At 38.5% G+C, this 21681-nt stretch overlaps 2 protein-coding genes across 2 annotated transcripts in view; both read left to right on the top strand.

Annotated features, from left to right (window-relative positions):
- Positions 1-11914, top strand: part of LOC105451697 (dynein heavy chain 2, axonemal) — a 55148-nt gene extending 43234 nt beyond the window's left edge. Inside the window, exons 48-66 of the mRNA XM_011692306.1 lie at positions 295-470; positions 697-848; positions 1310-1474; positions 1545-1711; positions 2808-2979; positions 3521-3733; positions 4161-4376; positions 4570-4720; positions 5029-5178; positions 5255-5387; positions 5589-5933; positions 6528-6800; positions 7504-7848; positions 8322-8456; positions 9113-9389; positions 9596-10006; positions 10292-10810; positions 11317-11467; positions 11598-11914. Coding sequence (XP_011690608.1) covers positions 295-470; positions 697-848; positions 1310-1474; positions 1545-1711; positions 2808-2979; positions 3521-3733; positions 4161-4376; positions 4570-4720; positions 5029-5178; positions 5255-5387; positions 5589-5933; positions 6528-6800; positions 7504-7848; positions 8322-8456; positions 9113-9389; positions 9596-10006; positions 10292-10810; positions 11317-11467; positions 11598-11752 — 4306 coding nt within the window. The 3' untranslated portion in view covers positions 11753-11914. The remainder of the gene's footprint in view (positions 1-294; positions 471-696; positions 849-1309; positions 1475-1544; positions 1712-2807; positions 2980-3520; positions 3734-4160; positions 4377-4569; positions 4721-5028; positions 5179-5254; positions 5388-5588; positions 5934-6527; positions 6801-7503; positions 7849-8321; positions 8457-9112; positions 9390-9595; positions 10007-10291; positions 10811-11316; positions 11468-11597) is intronic.
- Positions 11915-18723: 6809 nt separating this feature from the next.
- The window catches only part of LOC105451686 (protein tincar), a 131301-nt gene continuing 128343 nt past the window's right edge, over positions 18724-21681 (top strand). The window contains exon 1 of the mRNA XM_011692290.1: positions 18724-18772. The gene's annotated coding sequence lies outside the window, so the exon portion shown is untranslated. The remainder of the gene's footprint in view (positions 18773-21681) is intronic.

Here is a 21681-nt window from a genome sequence, read left to right as displayed (position 1 = left end):
GAGAGGTCTAAAAATTTTTGCTAAAAACATGAGTCTGAAAATAATTTTTTGTTGAATCATCAAAATAATTTGTTGGAATGTTAAAGCTGATAAGCATATTGCTATAAAACGTTTTGATATTCTAGCAATCACTTTGACTTTCGCACAAAATTATTTTGATTATTGAACAAAAATTATTTTCAGATCTGGATTCAGCAAAATTGTTCTTTCCGTGTAGCATTTATCGCGATGTTTCCGGTATAAATATATTCTTCGGTAAAAATGAAACGGAGATATCGTATTCGAATCACGCAGAATGCTGGCGAAAAAGAGGCAAGATTTAGCAGATCAGGCGAACAAACTTCGCGGCGGCCTCTCGAAGATCGACGATACCCGGGTGAAAGTTAAAGAAATGGCGGCGGAGCTCGAAGTCACTCAGCAGCAAGTTCATAAATCTACGAGGGAGTGCGAAGAATTCCTCGTAACGATAGGTACACGGCGCCACGCGACAGTGATATATTATCAGCGGCGTTTATCAGATTAATCTATAAAAACTTATTGCTTTTAACGCTCTTCTCCCTCTCCCCTCCCCCCCTCGCTGTTCTCCCCCCTCCCCCTTGGATTCCAACTTTCCTCGTGCACTTAATTAATCATACGGTATCCCGTCCTGCGTCGCGTTCGTCGCTCTTAACTGCGCCACGCTTGCGACGCGCGTAGCAAACCAGAGCCGCGACGCTGATGAAACGCAAAAACAGATCACCGCCAAATCGCTTCGTATCGCCGAGGAGCAAAAAGAATGCAAGAAGCTCGAGGAACTTGCGAGGGCTGACCTGGCGACCGTCGAACCCGCCTTGAACGAGGCCATCAAGGTCGTTATCGAATTTTATGTTCTTTCCTTCTAAGAACAACATTTAATTTTAAACAACGTTAGAATTTCTGATATCGTTCTCTCCTTCAATATCTTTTTATTTTATATATATTTTTATAAATTTTTAACAGTTAATTTATGTGATGTTTAATTAAGCGCTTCGCGGCTCTCTTTCGGTATTACGGCCCTATGAATACGCAATGTTAAGATAACAATGCCGTCGGATTATAGACGATCAAGAATAAAAAGGTTTTTTGTTCGCGGCAATTAAATTTTTATTGTCGAAAAGTAAATCTCTTCGGACGAAAGTGAGAGGACGAAAGAGAGATAACCGCATCTGTTCTGCCTAAAAAGATATTTTCTTAAAAAATTTTACTGAAGAATCAAATGTATATCTGAATTTAAGATTTTATGTAAATGGGACATTACATGACAAAAAAAGATGGGCGAATTTTATTTTAGGCGTTGGAAACTTTGAGCAGGAAGGATTTATCTGAAATAAAGTCCTTCACGCATCCGCCGCCGAAAGTTGAGATGGTGATGGAGGCCGTGATGATTCTGAAGAACTCGGAACCCACGTGGGCGGAAGCGAAGCGCCAACTTAGCGACGTGAACTTCATTAATACGGTGAGCGATAATGTTGCGACTGACAAGTTCATTCATTTCCAACTAACTCGCTCTCTGATCTGATTTCTAGCTTCGTGACTTCGACAAAGATCATATATCGGACAGAGTTCTACGAACAATAGCCAAGTACACGTCCAATCCCGAATTCGATCCCATAAAGGTCGGCGTGGTGTCTGCTGCAGCTAAGTCACTTTGCATGTGGGTGATAGCTATGGAAAATTACGGCAAGCTGTTCAGGTAACTCATCCAAAGCTGGAAGTAAATTTCATAACATATGTATCTCTTTCTCTTTTTTTCTCTCTCTTTCTCTCTCTCTCTCTCTCTCTCTCTCTCTCTCTCTCTCTGTTAAGCTTCTCTTTTCTTTGTTTATAATGTAATATACATATATAGGGCATTCTTTGTCAAGCGGACCACCCCCTCTGCCCAAAATTCAGCTCAATCAAAAAATTTCTTCTAGGGCTCAAATTGTAGGTACACATGTCTACTTTTATTAGCACTCTGGCCATTTTGAATTTTATAATTATGACTGCGGATTCGTATTCGGCGACCCCCAAAACCTTAATTTATGGAAATAGAAAAATTTTCTAGCCCCTGTGCTTTATAGTAATTAAAGTTTGTTCTAAAAATTTTTTGACGACAATCCATTCCAGTCGCAATTCTGGATCCGACATATTGAATTTTCAAAAAGGCCAGAGTGTTAATTTTATATATTATTAAAAGTAGACATGTGTATCTACAATTTGAGCCCTAGAAGAAACTTTTTGGTTGAGCTGAATTTTGGGCAGATGGCCCGCTTGACAAAGATGCCCCATATATATGTATATGTATATATATATGTATATTTTTATATGTATATTTGTATATAATACATAAAATAAATCTTTAAAGAATTAATATTAGTGGAGGCTCTCAATAATTTAGACAACATTGTGGTCTATATTGTATCTAATTCAAAGTTATTTTTACTTGGAGTATTAAATATTGTGCTTTGGCTCACTGCAGCCCTTTATTTTTTATTAATTTATTATTTATTGAGCCAGATATTTTTCAATTTTATTCAATGATTTAAAACAATAATTTAATATTTATGAGTCGAGGCTAGGAAAAATTTTCCGCCTCATTGTGTAACAATAAACCGTTAATAACGAAATACGTAAGAAAAACAAACGTTTCGATCCCCTTTCCTCTAAAATCTTTAAAGTTTCCTTTTAGTAACAATTGCTATTAATTTGATTATTTGGTTACTTCAATTGATTAATTCCATCAGCCGCGCCGCATTCGCTCTGCCACATTGTGAAAAATTTGATTATACTTTCACGATGCGTTGTTGCAGAATCGTGGCACCGAAACGGGAAAAACTGCGGATCGCGTTGGAGTCGCTGGAACAGAAGGAAATGGCCTTAAAGGAGGCGATGCAGCAGCTGCGCAACTCACGCGAGCAGCTTGAGAGATTACAGCGAATGTACGACGCGAAGATGAAAGAAAAGGAGGATTTGATTAGGCTGGCGAGTACACCCCGTGTTTTCTTGCGCTTTAGAACGCCGGAAATGACCTCGCGCAGCATAAAGCCGAGAGAGTACGGACCGGTGCGCGGTGGAAGGTGGTCCGGGCTCGGACCAATCCGAGCTCCGTCCACCGGTAACACTTACAGTTATACAAACTTGTACCTTTAGTAACTGCAGAAGCCCGCGCTCGCTCGCATTCCCATCGGCAAGATGTATCCCCTCCGAGCGAACCCGGCGTTTCATATTGATGCGGAGGGAACGTCTATCGCGCGATGTTACGCGGATTAATTACAAAGTTACTTCCACAATGGAACTCTGTTTTTTAATATTCGCGATAATAACGTTTTAACGCGCCGTTGACGAAATTAATGAGAGCTGCTACAACGGCCGTGATAATAGAGGAATTATGTATTTAATAAACATTTCAACACCTGCATATTTTTCCTTTCATCATTTAAATCAAAAGTTTCTGTCGGCATTCGCTGAAATGCGTTTCATATGAATGTAATCTTGTATAATTACATTCTCTGTCTCTCTGCAGGCTGAACTATTAAAGCTGAAATTAGAGCGTGCCGCGATGCTGGTGGACGGCCTTTCCGATGAACGAATTCTGTGGGAGAACACGGTAGCGTCATTAACCGAGTGTTTCGACTGGCTGCCGGGCGATTGTCTGATATCTACTGGGTTTGTGTCTTACCTCGGTCCGTTCGTATCCAATTATAGACAGGAATTAATAAGCATTTGGTCTAAGGAGGTAAGCTCAAAATTCTTTCGGTTTTCTTCTTCAAAATTCTTTACCAAACCGTGTTTTTCAATATATCAAACATTATGTTCTACATATAGTAGAATTTTCAAATTAATAACATGTAACTTCAATCATATAATAATAAAATAGAGAATTAATTTTTATTATTTATACTTTCGGTTTTCTTTTTCAAAATTCTTCACCAAACCGTGTTTTTCAATATATCAAACATTACTCTACATGTGGTAGAATTTTCAAATTAATAACATGTAACTTCAATCATATTTTTGCAGCAAGGATTATTAATTGCGATAAAATAGAAAATGAAATTTTTATTACTTACACTTACGTGTATCTTATATTTTAATTTTATTATAAAAGCGATTAGTTTCTTTTAGATCGCAAATTAACGTCTGTAATTTATTCAACGGTTAAGGTGTATGAGAGAGGAATACCGACATCGCCGAATCTAGATGTGAAGGAGTTCCTAGCTGATCCGTCGACAATCAGGGAGTGGAACATTCAGGGCTTACCGTCCGATGGATTCAGCACGGAGAACGGCATCATAGTGACACGGGGAACACGTTGGCCTCTCATGATCGATCCGCAATGTCAGGCGGTGAAGTGGATCAAAAATATGGAGAAGAAAAACGTAAATGTCTGCGGTACTCGCGGTGCTGATCGATATTCATCAAAGAAACTAATAGCGCCTTCAGCGATATATACGTCATTAATATCGGATTTAATGAAAAATTAAATAACTAATTTGAGATAAAAACGATTTTCAAACCAGTGAAAATCAGAGAATTTACTTTGTCATTTTAATGTAACAATTACAATTGCAGTCACTGAAAGTAATCGACTTTGGTCAAGCGGACTTTATGAGAGTTCTGGAAAAAGCAATTCAGTTCGGAAACCCAGTGCTGCTCGAAAATATTGCAGAGACCCTCGATCCGGGTTTGAATCCGATTCTTCAAAAAGCTTTTATTAAATCAGGTAGAATATAATGTCGCTATCATGCAATTAAATGCGCGCAATTGCATTATTTTTGTGCAGAAATTACAATAGCACAATAGTTTATTCAATCGTTACAATTAAAAGCTACTGACATAAAAGTAATGATTATTAACGTAAAGTTTTAATTTACATCGTTAACGAAAAAAATGATACAAGAATGTATTTCATTTTTTTACATTTGACTCGAATATTCAATTGATTCATTGTAAAGCAAAAGTAATCGTAAAGCGCAAGCACGGATTTCACATTCGTTAATTAAATAATCTACGTCTCTCCGACGCTGGTAGATGATCAAGTGTTGATCCGATTTAACGACAAAATGATCACTTACAATAAGCAATTCCGGCTGTTTATGACTACGAAACTCTCGAATCCCCACTACGCTCCGGAGATTTCAACTAAAACGACATTATGCAACTTCACCATTAAGGAGCAGGGTAACTAATAGTCTTACGGTATACTTTAGAGAAAGATGGAACAAGATTAGGGAATATAACTCTGTCCCGCATGTAGGGCTCGAAGCGCAGCTCCTAGCAATTGTGGTCAGAAAAGAGAAGCCGCAACTTGAGGAACAGAAAGACAATCTGGTTCTCACAATTGCATCCGATAAACGGACTCTCAAAGAAATGGAGGATAAGATACTTCAGTAAGACGAAATTGCCATAAGCTTTAAGTCCAAATGTTTTCCACTCAGAAGTGCAGACTCGCGTGCGCGCGATGTTTATTCTGCACGTATTATTAGACATACATCAGTTGAATATTAATTGTCTATTTTGATTGTTAAGCTCTGTTTACACAAGTAATTAGCTGAGATAATAAAATATGTCAATATATATTTTCTCGTTAGTTTACTGAGCGTGGCGGGAGAGACTCTTCTAGATGACTTAGACCTGCTGAATACCCTCCAGACATCAAAGGCGACGTCTATCTCCATTCAAGAATCTCTGGCTGTTGCTGAACAGACAGAAAGAGAGATAGATCTAGCGAGAGAAGGATATCAGTCGTGCTCGAGGCGTGCCTCGATTCTTTTTTTCACCTTGAACGACATGAGCGTTATCGATCCCATGTATCAGTTCTCCCTCGACGCGTACAACGCACTGTTTATGCTTTCCATTGACAAGAGCCCCAAAAAAATAAATTTATCCGAGAGAATCCATAGCTTAAATGATTACCATACGTACGCGGTTTACAGGTAAATAAATGATTACAGCGATCCATTTTTTAATCTTTTAATTATATTATGCCTCCGGGGTTTTTACTGGTAGACAAGAATAACAATTAGATTTCCTGAACACTTTGTCTTCCCTTATTTTGTGATATATCTGATTGTCATTGTTAATCTGCATTAAAAACAAATTACGAAGATAAATGATACTCGTACCTTCTATTCCATAAAACCTTACCTTAGAGGTGTACAGTATCGTTTTTAAATGATAATCTTTCAAAAGAATTTTTCAACGTTATAATTTAAATGAGAATGTATAATAACGTAATATATAATCTTGGCGAGAAAACTTTTTTAATGAAAAATGTATCTTGTTTTTACTAGTCTCTTATCTTTTACACAGTATCATAAATCAATGTTTCGTTGGAAAATGTTGAACTCGAGATACGCGCGCGCGTACGCTCAACGTAATGTGACGCTGTTACAGTCTTTCTACTTTGCGGATATTTTGATATACGTATAGAAAGAGAGAGAGAGAGAGAGAGAGAGAGAGAGAGAGAAATGTGCAGTTTTAGAGAAAAACAAACTGATCTGACGGATTTTATTTTTGCGAATATATAGGAACACGTGCCGAGGTCTCTTCGAGCAGCACAAGCTACTCTTCTCCTTCCACATGTGTGTCAAGATATTGGATGCGCAAGGTAAGATCATCCCGGGAGAATACGCGTTTCTGCTGCGCGGCGGGATCGTGCTGGACCGGGAAAATCAGCCGGACAAACCCGTGCCGTGGCTGCCGGATGAAACTTGGGACAACATCACGGAACTCGACAAGCTGCACGGATTTCACGGACTCGTTTCTTCCTTCGAGCAGCTCCCGCGAGATTGGCACAATTGGTGCGTACAACGTCGTACAATCGTCACATCGTTATTTCGTCACGTTATTTCGACGCTTCGGCTTTTTTTAGACGGATCATTTTCACGTTGCAACTGTGCTAATAAATCTATATATTTATTTGTCAAATATATTGATTTCTTGTCATGGTTTTTTTATTACCTCAGTCATGTAACTTATAAATACAACAGACACAGCTAAATGAAGAGTATTGTAAAAATGGTCCGTTTAAAAAAACTGTCGAAATAACTTAATGAAATAACGTGATTTAAAGGAAACTTCAGATTTCATTGAGAAAGAATCAGCTAAGAAAAACGAGACAGATTGACGATTCCTTCCTTTTATTCTAAAGAAAAAAAGATACGTACATTATATACTAATAATCATTTATTTAAAATTCTACTGTTCGTCAAAAATATTTTTGTAGCGAGAATATATTTCTATGTAATATCTTGTTATAAAACTGTTTAACAAATAACATAATTTGAAGGGAACTTCAGATTTCATTGGAAAAGAATCAGCTAAGGGAAACGAGACAGATTGTATGACGTTCCCCTTCTTTTATTCTAACGAACAAAGATATGTTATATATAATAATAATCATTTATTTAAAATACATTCTACTGTCCGTCAAAAATATTTTTGTGGCGCGCGAATATATTTCCATGTAATATCTTGTTATAAAACCGTTTAACATCCACACAGGTACATCAGCACGGAGCCGGAAGCTGCACCGCTGGTCGGCGAATGGGAGGAAGGATGCACCGAGTTTCAGAAAATGTTATTCATCCGCAGCTGTCGACCTGACAGAATATCTTTCTGCATCATGACCTATATCGTGCGCAATCTCAGTCCGAGTTTCGTGGAGCCTCCTGTACTCGATCTGAAAGCAGTGTTAGGCGACTCTGTGGCGCGGACACCATTGATATTCGTTCTTTCGCCCGGCGTGGATCCCACCAGTGTGCTCACGCAATTAGCGGACAGTCAGGGCATGACTGCTAATTTCTTGACGTTATCACTAGGCCAGGGACAAGCTTCTATCGCTACAAAGTTAATTAATAAAAAGTTTATCTATTGTACAACGTATATTTAACTTATACATGGAAAGAACGATTTTGCTGGAAGATAAAAAAAATCTGAAAATAATGTTTATTAGAATATCATCAAAATATTTGGTTGAAAACTCAAAAATAATAAGCATTGCTGTAAAAGGTTTTGATATTCTATAGCGATCAATTTGACTTTCGAACAAAATTCTTTTGATGGTGCTCTAATAAATATTATTTTCAGATTTTTTTTGACCTGCAAAATCGTTCTTTCCGTGTACTTTTATTAAATACTTTGAATTAAAACTGCCATATTTTACTTTTTACTTCGATTACAATTTAACAGAATTTTAAATATAATGTAAACTTTAAATATAGAAATTTAGTAATATTAAGGTCTCTCTTTCTAAAATTTAGATCAGTATTTGCTACAAAATTTCCTAGTGAGATTTTCACATTATTTTATTCTTCGCGCAGCATGATAGAGATCGGTGCCAAAGAAGGGTCTTGGGTATTTCTTGCGAATTGCCACCTCTCGCTCAGTTGGATGCCCAAGCTCGATAAAATCGTGGAAACGCTCGGTTCCAGCCAAACTTTACATCCAAGATTTAGGTATGCCAAAGTTATGAAATACTGTCTTATATTCTTCGCGCAATACTATTTTTCACACAATATAGTACTCCGCAAAAGTAATCAAGAAAGTTGCAAATAAATTTTTAAATTTGTTCCAAATAAATATTTCTAACGGAATTCATTATTAAGCATGTAATATAAAAATCCAAGTAATTATTAACTCAAATAAAATTAAAGATAAATTTCAAGGCCGAAAACGAGCAAGCAAATATTCTACTAACTAAATGTATTTCATATCACATACAAGGATATCACATACAATAAATTGCGATACTAGTTTCGATTTAACTGTAGTCTTTATCAGCCACAAAATTTATTCAATTAATACGTAACTATTACACACAAAGAGATGTCGTAAAGTTCATAAATCTTCGAAATAATACATAAACCGAAAGCAACAAGAGACATGACGCAGTCTATGTTGATAAAACGGAGTCTAAAACAATAAAAAAAATGTCATATAAAATAATATAAAAATATAATATAATAATTCACAATATAAAATAAAACATATAATATAAAAATTCACAATCACTAATAAATTGTATTTGAATATAGTAATGACGGTTCTCTTTATTAATCAATATGTAATGATGTAAATGTTTCAAAAGTGCGCATTTAATCCTTTTATACAGATTATGGCTTAGTTCAAATCCGACTCCTCAGTTCCCCATATCGATCCTTCAAGCCGGGATAAAAATTACTACCGAACCGCCAAAAGGATTAAAAGCGAACATGAAGCGCCTTTACGGTTTAATCACCGAAACGCAGTTCGACTTGTGCCAAGAAAAGTCTAAATATAAAAAGCTGCTGTTCACGCTGATCTTCTTCCACTCTATTCTTCTGGAACGGAAGAAATTCCAGCAACTCGGTTGGAACGTGGTCTACAGCTTTAACGATTCCGATTTCGAGGTATTTTTCGAGCAAAACTTGCGGGTGCAGCGAGAAAACGCGTGGAAAACTTTTTATTTATCCGCAATTTATTTAGAGAGATAGTATCTCGGGAATCTCCAGCCATAACGTTTCTTACAACACCGCGTTTAAATCCGTCTCGTCAAAGTGCGACGCCCGATGATGGAGAAGCACAATCGTCATAATAGCTGGGATATCTGTTCCAGGTTTCCGAGAATCTGCTGCAAGTTTACCTGGATGAATATCCGGTCACGCCGTGGGAATCTTTGAAATATCTCATAGCAGGTGTTTGTTATGGTGGTCACGTGACCGACGACTGGGATCGCCGGTTGTTGATGACGTACATCCAGCAATATTTCACGGAGGACGTCCTGACTACCCCTCATTATCGTTTGTCATCACTGCCCACCTATTACGTGCCTCGCGACGGCTCCTTGGAGTCCTACCGCGACTTCGTCGCGATTCTGCCGAGCATCGACAGGCCGGAAGTGTTTGGTCAGCATCCAAACGCGGATATCGCTTGTCTAATAATGGAGGCCAGAAACATGTTTCAGACTCTAATGAGTCTTCAGGTGCAGACGGTCAGCGTCGAAATGGACGAGGATAAGGAGAAGAAGGTAAGTATAAATGAGACTATCGAATTGGAAGCTTATCTTTCCTGTTCGCTCGAAGATGTGAAATAGCAAAGCATGAAGGACGAGCAAATAAGTATAGGAATTTGACATACTTTATTGGACTTACAATATCGAACTTAATGCAAATAGTATTGATATCTCTACTTTTATTGACATTGTCTGTTGTCGTGACTTAATTATTAATTTCGACCTCGAATAATCTCGCGCTGAGTCTACAGCCAAATGGAATTATATCAATCTCGTCGTGATTTTTTTTTTTTTTTTGAGGTGATGCAACTCGCGAGCGATATTCTCTCGAAAATACCGAAAACGATCGATTACGAGACAACAGAGAAACTGATAGGGCCGCACAAAACGCCGCTGGACGTGGTGTTGCTCCAAGAGATTGGACGGTATAACGAGCTGTTGATAAAAACCCGCCAGAGCCTCGAGGAGCTTCAGCGTGGAATTAAAGGATTGGTGCTGATGTCGCGGGAGCTGGAAGAAATCTTCGCGTGCATACACGACGGGCGAGTGCCGTCTCTATGGCTGACCGCGTATCCGTCTTTGAAACTGCTCGGCGCCTGGACGAGGGATCTAATCAATCGAGTCGAGCACTTCGCCAATTGGGCTCAAACCACTCATCCGCCATTGCTCTTCTGGCTAGCTGCGTATACATTTCCAACTGGATTCCTTACTGCGGTACTACAAACTTCGGCGAGACTGTGGAACGTATCTATCGATTCGTTGTCATGGGAGTTTACTGTCTTCTCAACGGACGAGTCTGCTATAATCGAGCCGCCCGTGGTAACTACGAGCGATTAGACTAATTGCTCATCGGACCAGTTTCGGTCCGGGACGACTAATATCGAGCACCATTTTACCTATAAGAAGCTTACATTCCTTGCTTGAATAATAGTGCTCATTGAGCTAATACGAATATCTCGTTTACATTAAGCTATAAATTGTAAATGTCCAGCTCTCAGCGAAAAAAAAGTACAAAATTAAAATTCTTACATATATATGATTAATTTCGAATACACAGTGAAATATATTGATTATAAGTGTTATTGCAAAAGTAAGAACGAAAAATTTTCTTACTATAAACAATATTCCCTGTGTTTTTGTATTTATTTCATAAATGTAATCTTCTCCAATGCAGAAAATTGACAAATTATAATTGCAGAAAGCATATTACTTTTACTAATTATGATAAAAATCGTAATAGTTATTATAATAATACTCGTAATAATCGGAAATTATATGTGAGCAATTGTACATTTTAGTTTATTAATTATAAAATTTTACTTTAGGAGGGTGTATACGTGTGTTCCATTTTTCTGGAAGGCGCCGGCTGGGATAAAGAGAATGGCATTCTTATCGAGCCCGCGCCCATGCAACTTGTATGCAACATGCCGGTGATTCATTTTCGACCCGTCGAGCAAGTTAAAAAGAAAGTCAAAGGTAAAATAGCCATGCAAATATCAAAATCATTTCGCCGCGCTCTGATTTTCTTCGCGTGCAAATACAGCTTGCGGTTCGCTGGAAGAAACAGACTTTCAATTACAACCAACATTTCGCTTAACTTTCACAGAGTTCTACAGCTGTCCTTGTTATTATTACCCCCAAAGGAGCGGCGCCCAAATGAGATCTGCGTTCGTAGTTGCTGTAGATCTCAAAGCTGGAACACAAGGTTCGGACTACTGGGTGAAACGCGGAACTGCGCTTTTACTGAGTCTGGCCGTATAAAGTTTTCAGCTATGTACATTAATTCATGATTCATAAGCCTCAGTTTAACTTTAGCAATAATAGAAATGTGTAATATTGAGCTCCGTTAAAATAGCTTATTATTTTTATTACATTTCTTCATATTTTCTCGTTCTTCTTTTTTTGTTTATTTATGTTATGTCATAATATGGATTGAATATATATGCATGTGTGGTGGTATGGAATATAAGTATACAATATATAATTTTTACCAGAAAAATTATACTTATTTATATAAATTTAAACGCATAATTTATACATCTTAAATGACTATAATAATTATAAAATAAAAACAAATAAATTTTTCTTAATTATTAGGCTCACATGCAAATTTCACTTCAATAACAAATAAAACAACAATAACGTATTAAATAGATTAATCAGCACCATCTTTCGTGATTCGATTTCACGATGGACGCATGTGTAATAATCATATGATAAATAAAAATATTTTCTAACAGCATCAAAATTACATATAATTCTATTCTATAAATACAAATTATTTATGTACAGTATAAGTATTTGCAATTATCACGTATTATTCAACTTATTAGAACTTTACTCAGTCGATACAAAAGTACCAAGTACTGGTATACTAGTATTTGGTAGATATCGATACTTGAATACTTCCTCTTTACCATCTGATATTTGAATACTTTCACTTTACTAACGGAGCGTAAATTGTTGCTGCAGATATATATTTTTAAATATATTTACAGAAGATAAATATACTGGCATCCATACTTTACAACAGATGAGCACACCAACATCATATTTTTATCACGTACTTACTGTCAATATCCATATAAACATCCATATCGATATATGACACTAAAAAAAACCTATATATTAATTTATGATATTTACTAATTCGATTTACTAATGAAAGATAAATCTATGAAATGTACCGCTGAATAAAATAACGAAAAATACATATATTATATTAATATTTGCATTTATAAAATTTATAAAAATTATTAATTTATATTCGAATTTATTAAATAAAATTCTAAGAATTCTGCAATGCAATTATAAGTCTTTTAATAATTAAGAATAACTTTACAAATAAATAAATCCACAATTATTTAAAAATTATCGCAACAACAGTTATATAATATAATCAATTTTAACAGCGATGAACTTTTATGACGAGATAGAAAGCACGTTTGACAAGTCTTACACTTTCTGTGATTGTGATTCGGCAAAATGATTTATATAAACCTATAAATTGAAAGTTAACAGGTCTTATCTAGAAGTAACACCGAATCAGCGAACCTTTCAATTTATCGTGGTGTATAAGGAAGCAATTGATTCGGCTCAATCCCCATCGCGATAAAATCAGTTTGGAGCTTCTGTATTTACGGTCAGTACACAAGGATATAAGATAGATGAGTCGCGAACTGAAGAAGAGAAATAGGAACGGACGAGATTAAAGGTCGCCGGTATTGTGGCGGATTACAAGCAGCAGGTCGCTCTCACGACTTTGACCCTCTGTACCACGCAATTATTTCTTATTCTCGGCGCAATGGCGCTCAACGAAGATCCTGGAGCACGGCGGAGGTCTCTCTTCCACCGTCCCGGGTTAATAGTACGAACATCACTTCTTCTTTCTCGCCCCGGGTGCTGCTACGTCTCCGTAATGTCTCCCATTTGTCTACTTTTCTTTCCCGACATTACTAACACGGAACTACTCAAACCTATTCAAAGTTAAATTATTTTTTTTTATCACGATTTTTATCTTAATTTGTCTGAATTTTTCTACTGGCGCAACTCTTTTTTGCATTTATATATTTCCATATTTTTAAATACTATTAAAATTTTAACAGCATGCAGCTAGAGAGGAAATAAATGCTGAATATTTTCTTCATTTTATCAGTCAAGCATTTTTCCTGTATACTGATTTTGATTATTAATATGATATTTAAAACATTTTTACATTGAGCTATTCATATTTTTATAAATATTATATATTTTTTTAACTTCCCATTTTCTTTACTGCATTTACATTTCATGACTTTTATAATCTACTTGCGCTGGTTTTAGACTTCTTTATACCAAAGTTGCGAAATTAAGTCAAGGCTTGCGAAGTTCCACTTTTTCGTTCTCTACTTACGAAATTAGTTTAAAAAAATCTTATTAATTAACCTTAACTTAAATTATGTATATAAACACGGAGAGACTGCCAAGCGACAAATGAAATCTTAATTTTAGACATAACTTAATTTTAAACGTAGCTTGAGATAAAAAAGTCAATTTATATTTAATTTTGAAGCAGATAAAAACGAACATCCCCGATGCTAAATGAATTTATATTGCATTGCGCACTTTGCATCCGATATGCTGTCTGGCGCAGAAGAATAATAGGAGGACGGCGAATGAGTAATAGTCGGATAACTAGACGGCCGGGGAAATATTTTTCGGTGAAAAGTCTCCCCGCGCGCGCGTAATTTCGCAGTAATGAAAAATTCGCGAAAGCCATAAGAAACATCCCTGCGCACATTTACGAAGCCGTACGTAAGAAATATTCCTGCATTACTGAATCCCCTCAAGCCACTTGTCGCTCGACAGTTTACAAACTAGCTCGTCGTAAAACAAGTCTGAAGTCACCTTTTAATAGCGGGCAGCGCGCGACTCGTAAAGAGCGAAGAATTAGGTAGTCCGTCGGAACGTCGGAAGTAAGATATCGCTGCCGGTAGCGCTCGTTAACGGGCGCGCATCGGAATCGGAGAGAGAGCATCGATACTCTCAGATACCGCGCGCGGAGTCCACCGGAGGAGCGCGCGCGTCCTCGAGCATCCCTAGGCAGTCCGCGCAGCAGAGTCGAGAAATCCTGTACGTCGCGGAGGAGAATCCCTGCCGCGGGTGGCCGATGGTGGGTCAATGGTGGGGGAGATCGGTGTCGATTCGCCGGGCCAATGATGTGAGCGTAATGCGCGGCGCGGATGCGCGCGGGATCAAAGCCGCCGAGCACCCTCAGCCAGAGCGAGCGTGGACGTCCGCCGAGCTAGACCTCCGCTCCGCCGGGTGCCTCTCGCTGTTGAACGCATTTTCGGCGTTCCCCCTCGTGCCTCAACATCGCGAACGTGACTGCCGCGGAAGTCGGGACTGATCGGCCCACGCTCTCGCAACGCGAGTCTTCTCGTCGGTCTCGGTTCGCCCCCTCCGCCTCCGTCCCCCCTTCGTTCCCCCTCCTCCCTCCCCCCCGTCGAGGTCGTCCTTCCCTCCGCGCGCGCGAAAAAAACGGAGCGCGAGATCCGCGTCGTCGTTCGTCGTCGGTCCATCTCCTTCTTGGGTGCCTGGTATAACAATTGGAGCGGAGCAGCAGCGCCCGTGTGTGCTCCGTACTTCTTGGAGAGCGACGTTACGTTAGCGCGACACCCCGACCGCGAGACCTCGCGGGTGTCTCTCGAGCAAGAGGAAGGAGAAGGAAAGGAAAGGAAGAGAAAAACACGGAAGTAAAAACCCGAGAAAACGGAGGAGGTAAACCGCCGCCCGCCGCGACCACTGGCGCAATCATTCGCCCGCAGGACACACTTCGATCAAATCTCGACGACCTCGCCTCGATCCTCTCGGCGGAGCCGTGAACGCCGAGGACGGTGGTATGTCTGATAGTGCAGTGAGAAAACAGTGCGTTGTTTCGCGTTACGAGGAGGAGGAGGAGGAGGCCGCCGCCGCCGCCGCCGCCGCCGCCGCCGCCGCGAACCGCGCCATCATCAGTGTAACAGCGTGATCGCGGGCACGTGAGTCGAGGCCTCGCGGGCATCCCCCTTCGGCCGTTCCGACAACGGTCGTGCAAAAGTCGCGGAATGTAAATAACCCGCGACGCGCCCGTCGTTGTTGTTGCTTCTCGGGATTATTGGCGATGGAATCGGAGTCGTTCGCAGTGGTGATATCGGAGTGTTCGCGCAGCATTTGAGAGCCTGACTGTACCCGCGTATCGCCGTAGAGCGGCACCGGACGCCCTCGGGATTCCTTCGCACGAGAGGTACGTGTGAATCACAATCATAAGTACAGAGTGTCGTAGAGAAATCTAGTTTACTCTCAATCCGTGGTTCTTGATGAATCTGAATGAATCTTAACTTCGTAAATTTCTTGAATAATTGTAAATATTTTAAATTGAAATTAGAATTTCTTCAACGAAAAATTGCACATCTTAAATAAATTTGAGCCATTAAGATTTCTATATTTAATTCGAATAGTTTATAAAAAAAATAACGTTTTCCCTTCATTTATAGCTTGCGAAGAATATTAATGCTTTGATATTACAATTAAAGAAATAACTCCAGATTGGTCAAAAAGATTCCAATTAATTATAATATTATATCATTCGGATCTCGATCGAAGATTCTACGAATCGATAGATGTAAAACTTTGAATTTCTTTCGCAAAACTCTGTATTTGTTATGAGTACGCATCTTGTATCAAATATTTATTTAAAAAAAAATTAATTTTAAGTGTACTGATTAAGGAAAAATTTATTTTAAGTGTATTTATTAAGGAAAAATTCATTTTAAGTGTATTGAGGAAAAATTGATTAGTACGAAGTTAAAATGCATAAAATTTGTGGTTGAAACGTTATCTTATTCCTCTGAGTTACCGTATATGTATATAGTATTACATACCACAGGTAAATCATTGAAGAATTTTACTCCACAAGATCAATGTATAGTAACACAAATTGATAGGTTCTTATACTAAAACGATGAATAAGAATGATTATACAAAGTAATTAGCGGTCTACCGCTCGATTTTCCTGATGAAATATTTCTTCTGCGAACTTACGCATAAACTTTTGCTATATAACATGTGTATTATATATATATATATATATATATACATATATATATATATATTTATATACATATTTATATATTTATATACATTTAAATATGATCTATAAGATAATATAAATCAAGACGAATATATAAATGATAATGCATTCGCATATTTTTCAAAATTTAATGCTCTCTCTCTCTCTCTCTCTCTCTCTCTTTCTGTGTCTATTGTATATATGCAACAATATATTTAAAAACATTTTTTATATTATATTTGGATATTATCGATTATTGAGAAACATTACGAATTGTGGAAAAATGAAATTTTTCTTCTCGATTTTCATAGCGGTTTACCTCCATGATTATATTTAATCAATAAAACGATTATATTTCGAATATGCAATTGATAAAAAATTTCCAATAAACTTTTTACTGGAGCTCCAAAATTTTTGCCGAATACGTGGGACTTCGTGCGCAACGTTAGATAGATAAATTCGCACACGAATGGCAGACAGATCGAACAAACGCGGGATCTATGGGGGTCTCATGGGACAATACAAAAATATTGACGAAATGTAGAGTGCAGTGAACCCATCTGGCGCCGGACGGTCTGCACACGTTTGTTTACATTTTAGAATTTATTTGACGCAAGAAATGTTTGCTTAGCGCTCAGGTACATGATAAACCATGCAAATGTTTTTCCAAAGTATTACGTCTGCGCGACGATATCAATTTTTTTTTCTTTTTTCGCTTTAAAGTCAGGTTCAATTCCGCGGAAGGAATATTGCGCGAGATGCTGTAATTTATAACTCCAGATACATTCGCGACGAATTGCACTCGCGGAGCATTTCCGATTGCGAAACGACCGCATGTTTCACGGACTGAGTCATTTAATTCCGCTCGCAAAGGGTCAAGCACGCAGTGCTCAAATTCCAGATGTAGGATAAGCGTAATGCAAACGTGACGTATATTATTAAAAAGTTAAAATCTTAATTATTAACGCGGAGTTTATTTTAACAAGTTCCGCGATTGAATCGGATTTCTATACGATACGCAACCGTATCACGCGATATCTGCAAGAAGCGTATATCTATTATAGAATACACTTTAACGATCTTCGAAGAATTAGCGAGTAATAAAAACCGTCCTTGAAAATAATTGGAGTGTAGTCCCTGTTACATTCATTTTGCTGCATGTTACTCGTATTCAATTAATTTAGAAAGATATTTTAAAACAGAGAGTGTCTTTTGCGTATAGCGATACGTATTTTTCAACACGAAACATCGAAGAGTGATAAAAATGGAATCTTTTCATGTCACAATCTATTCAATTGTTACATAAAATTTAATAAATATATATTTTTACTACATATATATATATATATATATATATATATATATATTTCTGTACGAATTGACGCGAGAAATAACGATGTGTGCCATAAATAATCAGGCGACGCGGCGGCGAGATCGTAAAGCTTTCCTTGCCATTGTGTCCGGAGCCCCGCGATTTTAACGTTTTTCGACAATGAAAAGTTTAATTAAAAGAGCCATATTAACGAGACTCGTATAACGCGATATTGACTCTCAACGGGACGTGACCGCCCCCGTTAAATTTCCAACTGTCTCATTACTTTTTTGCGTTTATATATAATGTCCCGTCGCATTCGGGGCAGGCCGGTCGCCGATCGAAGCGTAATTAAGATCGATAGTCTCGGGATTTTTGTCGAGTGTGAGATTGTACCGGCGACAGGGTTATCCGTGTACACACACGTGTCGCACGCGCCTATTGTAGGAAGAAGGATTATTACACCGTGGGAGAGGCGTGAGAGAGAGAGAGAGAGAGAGAGAGAGAGAGTGAGAGAGGATCAAAGGGGGGACCGAGCGCGCGCGCGTTTCCAAATCGCGTACAACGGCTCCGTTGTCCTCTCCATCCCGATTTAGACCCACCGCCATGACGCACGCATACGGCGTACATTTCGTCACTGTAAACAGTCCGGATCTCTCTGGTTATTGTGTCGCCTCGGCGGCTGAGAAACTGAGAAGGCGTGGAGCGGAGCTTAAGGCTCGCGCGCCGCCGCCGCGCGTGTACAGGGTAGGGGCAAAGTACATTGAGCGAATGCGCTGAGTGCTGCACATTCATGGAAACCTCTCTGATTGATCACTTTAGATGCGCCGCCGGGAACAAGGGTCGGCAAGTACAATACACTTCGCGTGTACTCTCGAGAGTAGGTATAGCGTGAAACGGGCGGAGGAAAAACCACTCTTTTTCATATATATCGATTCGCCGAGGCGTATAATTCCGGAACTGACTCAATCTATATTTATGAATAGGCATTTATCAAAAGACGTTTATTTTTTTTTGCTGCGTAACTTACGCGCGCAAGCATTTAATTTTGAGAGACACGCGAGTGCGTATCATCATTTATATTCGTCTTGATTTATTCTATCTTATAAATGATATCTAAAATTCTTTAGACATTAACAGTTATCTAGGAAAAACATATAAATCATACAAGATAGCTACAATGTAAATCATGTATGAATCCGTGTTGACTCACAATCCATTCATAATAAAAACTTGTTGAGATAGTGATAGAAAATCGACCGTATAAAGACTTACAGTCGATTTCCTTCATTTATTTCAGAAATGATAATTTTTTGCTTGTGTTATTTTTCTTTTAACGTGGAGCAAAATATTGATTTATACACAGAAAGAACAATTTTGCTGAATCCAGATCTGAAAATAATTTTTGTTTAATCAAAATAACTTTGTGCGAAAGTCAAGTTGTGTCAAAATGATTGCTAGAATATCAAAACGTTTTATAGCAATACTTATCAGTTTTAACATTCCAACAAATTATTCTGATAATTTAACAAAAAATTATTTTCAGATCTGTTTTTAGCATGTTTTTAGACCTTTTAACAAAATTGTTCTTTCCGTGTATATATTGTACTTTGTATGAATATGTATATATATGTATTCATAAATAAAATATATGAATATATTTATATATTTTCAAAGAATTGTATGTATTATTTGCAACTTTTATAATTATACGTTAAAAACAAATTGCATGAGCGACTTCTTCATGCATATTTGTAGATTCTGTCGATGAAAACAAACGATTTAGTCGGCAAAGTGTTGTAATGTAGGGACGATTGTTTCGATCGTTATTCTCTCGCGGTGCGAGGACGGCTCGTTTCAATCACGTGGAAAAACAGAGTAAATAGCGTGCCCTTCGAAAATACGTTACCGTCATACGTTCCAGGGGTGGTCGACCTGGCGAAAGTGAGTAATCCCCAGCACGCATGCTCCGATCCTCTTCTACCCCCCCCCCCCTCTTCCCCCTTCAATATCGTAAGATACCAGCAGACTTGAATGAGGGGTAGATGGCAGCGAGAGTGTCGGTGCTCTTCTCCTTCCCGGGTAGATAATATTTACCGTCCTTTTCCTATCTCGACGTACACAGACGCGCGCGCTTAACGAACACCCGCGGCGGCTTGTTGATAGGTGGACTTTGCCGCTACTTGCGAAGGGCTGAAAGTCTGGCGGTTCGCGTTTCATAGCGCCGCGACTTTCTCTGAAAGGCAGCTTCCCGAATATGAGAGCTACGTACATATAGCTTACATCCTGGACGCTTAGCATTCTGCGGATACATGGAGCATCTGATTTTTCAAAATGAAAATTTGTAAGACCCTCTCTCTCTTTCTCTCTCTCTCTCTCTCTGTTTCCTCTCTTTCTCTCTCAGCCGTTACATGTCAAGACGGATCGCGAAGTTGAACGAGCACGCATTAAACTGATTAAACAATACAATTTTAAATCATATATAATCTAGAGAAATTTGTATCTTACGATTTGTACGTTCATATCCTTCGTATAATCATGCGTTTTACGTTATCATTTGTATAGATATCTAGAGTATCTATAAGAGTATCTATAAGAGTATAGTAGAATTTCAGTCTTCTCTAGGATTAGTCTATCGCATTTGGTATTGGAGGCTTACTTTGCAACGCGCCGTAAACCGTCGCAATAATTTCACGGTGGGGAAGCAATAATTTAGCTGTCGCGGGAAAGAGAGCGAATTTATTCTCGCTAAGCGTTGCGTGAGGCGAAATTGTACGCATGCAGAAGCCGGGCGACGCGTAACGCCGCGCTATATCGCATTAAAGTTATGTAAGCTCCATAATTCATGGCCGGTGCGGAGAGTGAACATTAATCGACATCGCCTTACAGAATATATTTACCGACTTCGGTCGTGACGTGAAAACAGATTGACGTTACGGACGTAACGCCGGAATAAAATCCGCGGGAGCCTCCAACCTTTTACCTCGCACGCATGCCACGACGGATGTAGGTTATGACTTCATATCCTGTTTGTTAAAGCCGTTCCATTCGCGGGAAGATTTTCGACCGAGAAGCGCTTCCTGATCGATTTTATGTCGTTCGAAAGACGCCTTCGAAATCTCCTGCCTTCCACTTACCGATATGCCAGTGCCATAGCGAATTATCGCAGTCTAGCGATATATCGTACTCTTATATCTTCGCAAAACTTGGAGAAAATTTTAATATAATTGCGCACAATTTATTACTTCGCATAATTGCGTAATTTCTGAATATAATAATCAGAGAGTTTTCGAAATACGAGAAGAATTTGCACGATTTAATTGATTGATTAAAAAAACAGGCTAATTTTATTATTCAACGACATATACCCTTGCCACTTAACGTTGAAACGTTACCGAGCAAGCAAGATGTTGAATTCACGTTTTTGTCGACTTGAGGAAAAGTTTAAGGAAATTTAATCTTTACACGAAAGAGAAACGGTAAATTCCTCGCTAAAGTCTAAAGTACACAATTATTCTCTCGAGCTTGATATCTGCTGAACGTAAACCCGAAAGGATATGAGGGTGTTGTCGGGCTGTTTTAGATAATTTACTGTATATTTAACGGCGGGCACACTCTTCGCTTGAATGAGCCTCATTTCTGCGACAACGGAGATAGCGAGTCAAGACCGCGGTTTTACCGCAGTAAACGAATTTGTTATCGTAGAGTTTACGACAGTCTCGAGACAGCGACAGCGTGACATCGTCAACGTTTTCCGGACAAAAACGCGCCCGTACTTTGTTAACGTGA

This window comes from Wasmannia auropunctata, unplaced genomic scaffold (genome assembly GCF_000956235.1).
Source record: "Wasmannia auropunctata unplaced genomic scaffold, wasmannia.A_1.0 LD336047.1, whole genome shotgun sequence".
Lineage (NCBI taxonomy): Eukaryota > Metazoa > Arthropoda > Insecta > Hymenoptera > Formicidae > Wasmannia > Wasmannia auropunctata.
This window is presented reverse-complemented; position numbering and strand designations above follow the sequence as displayed.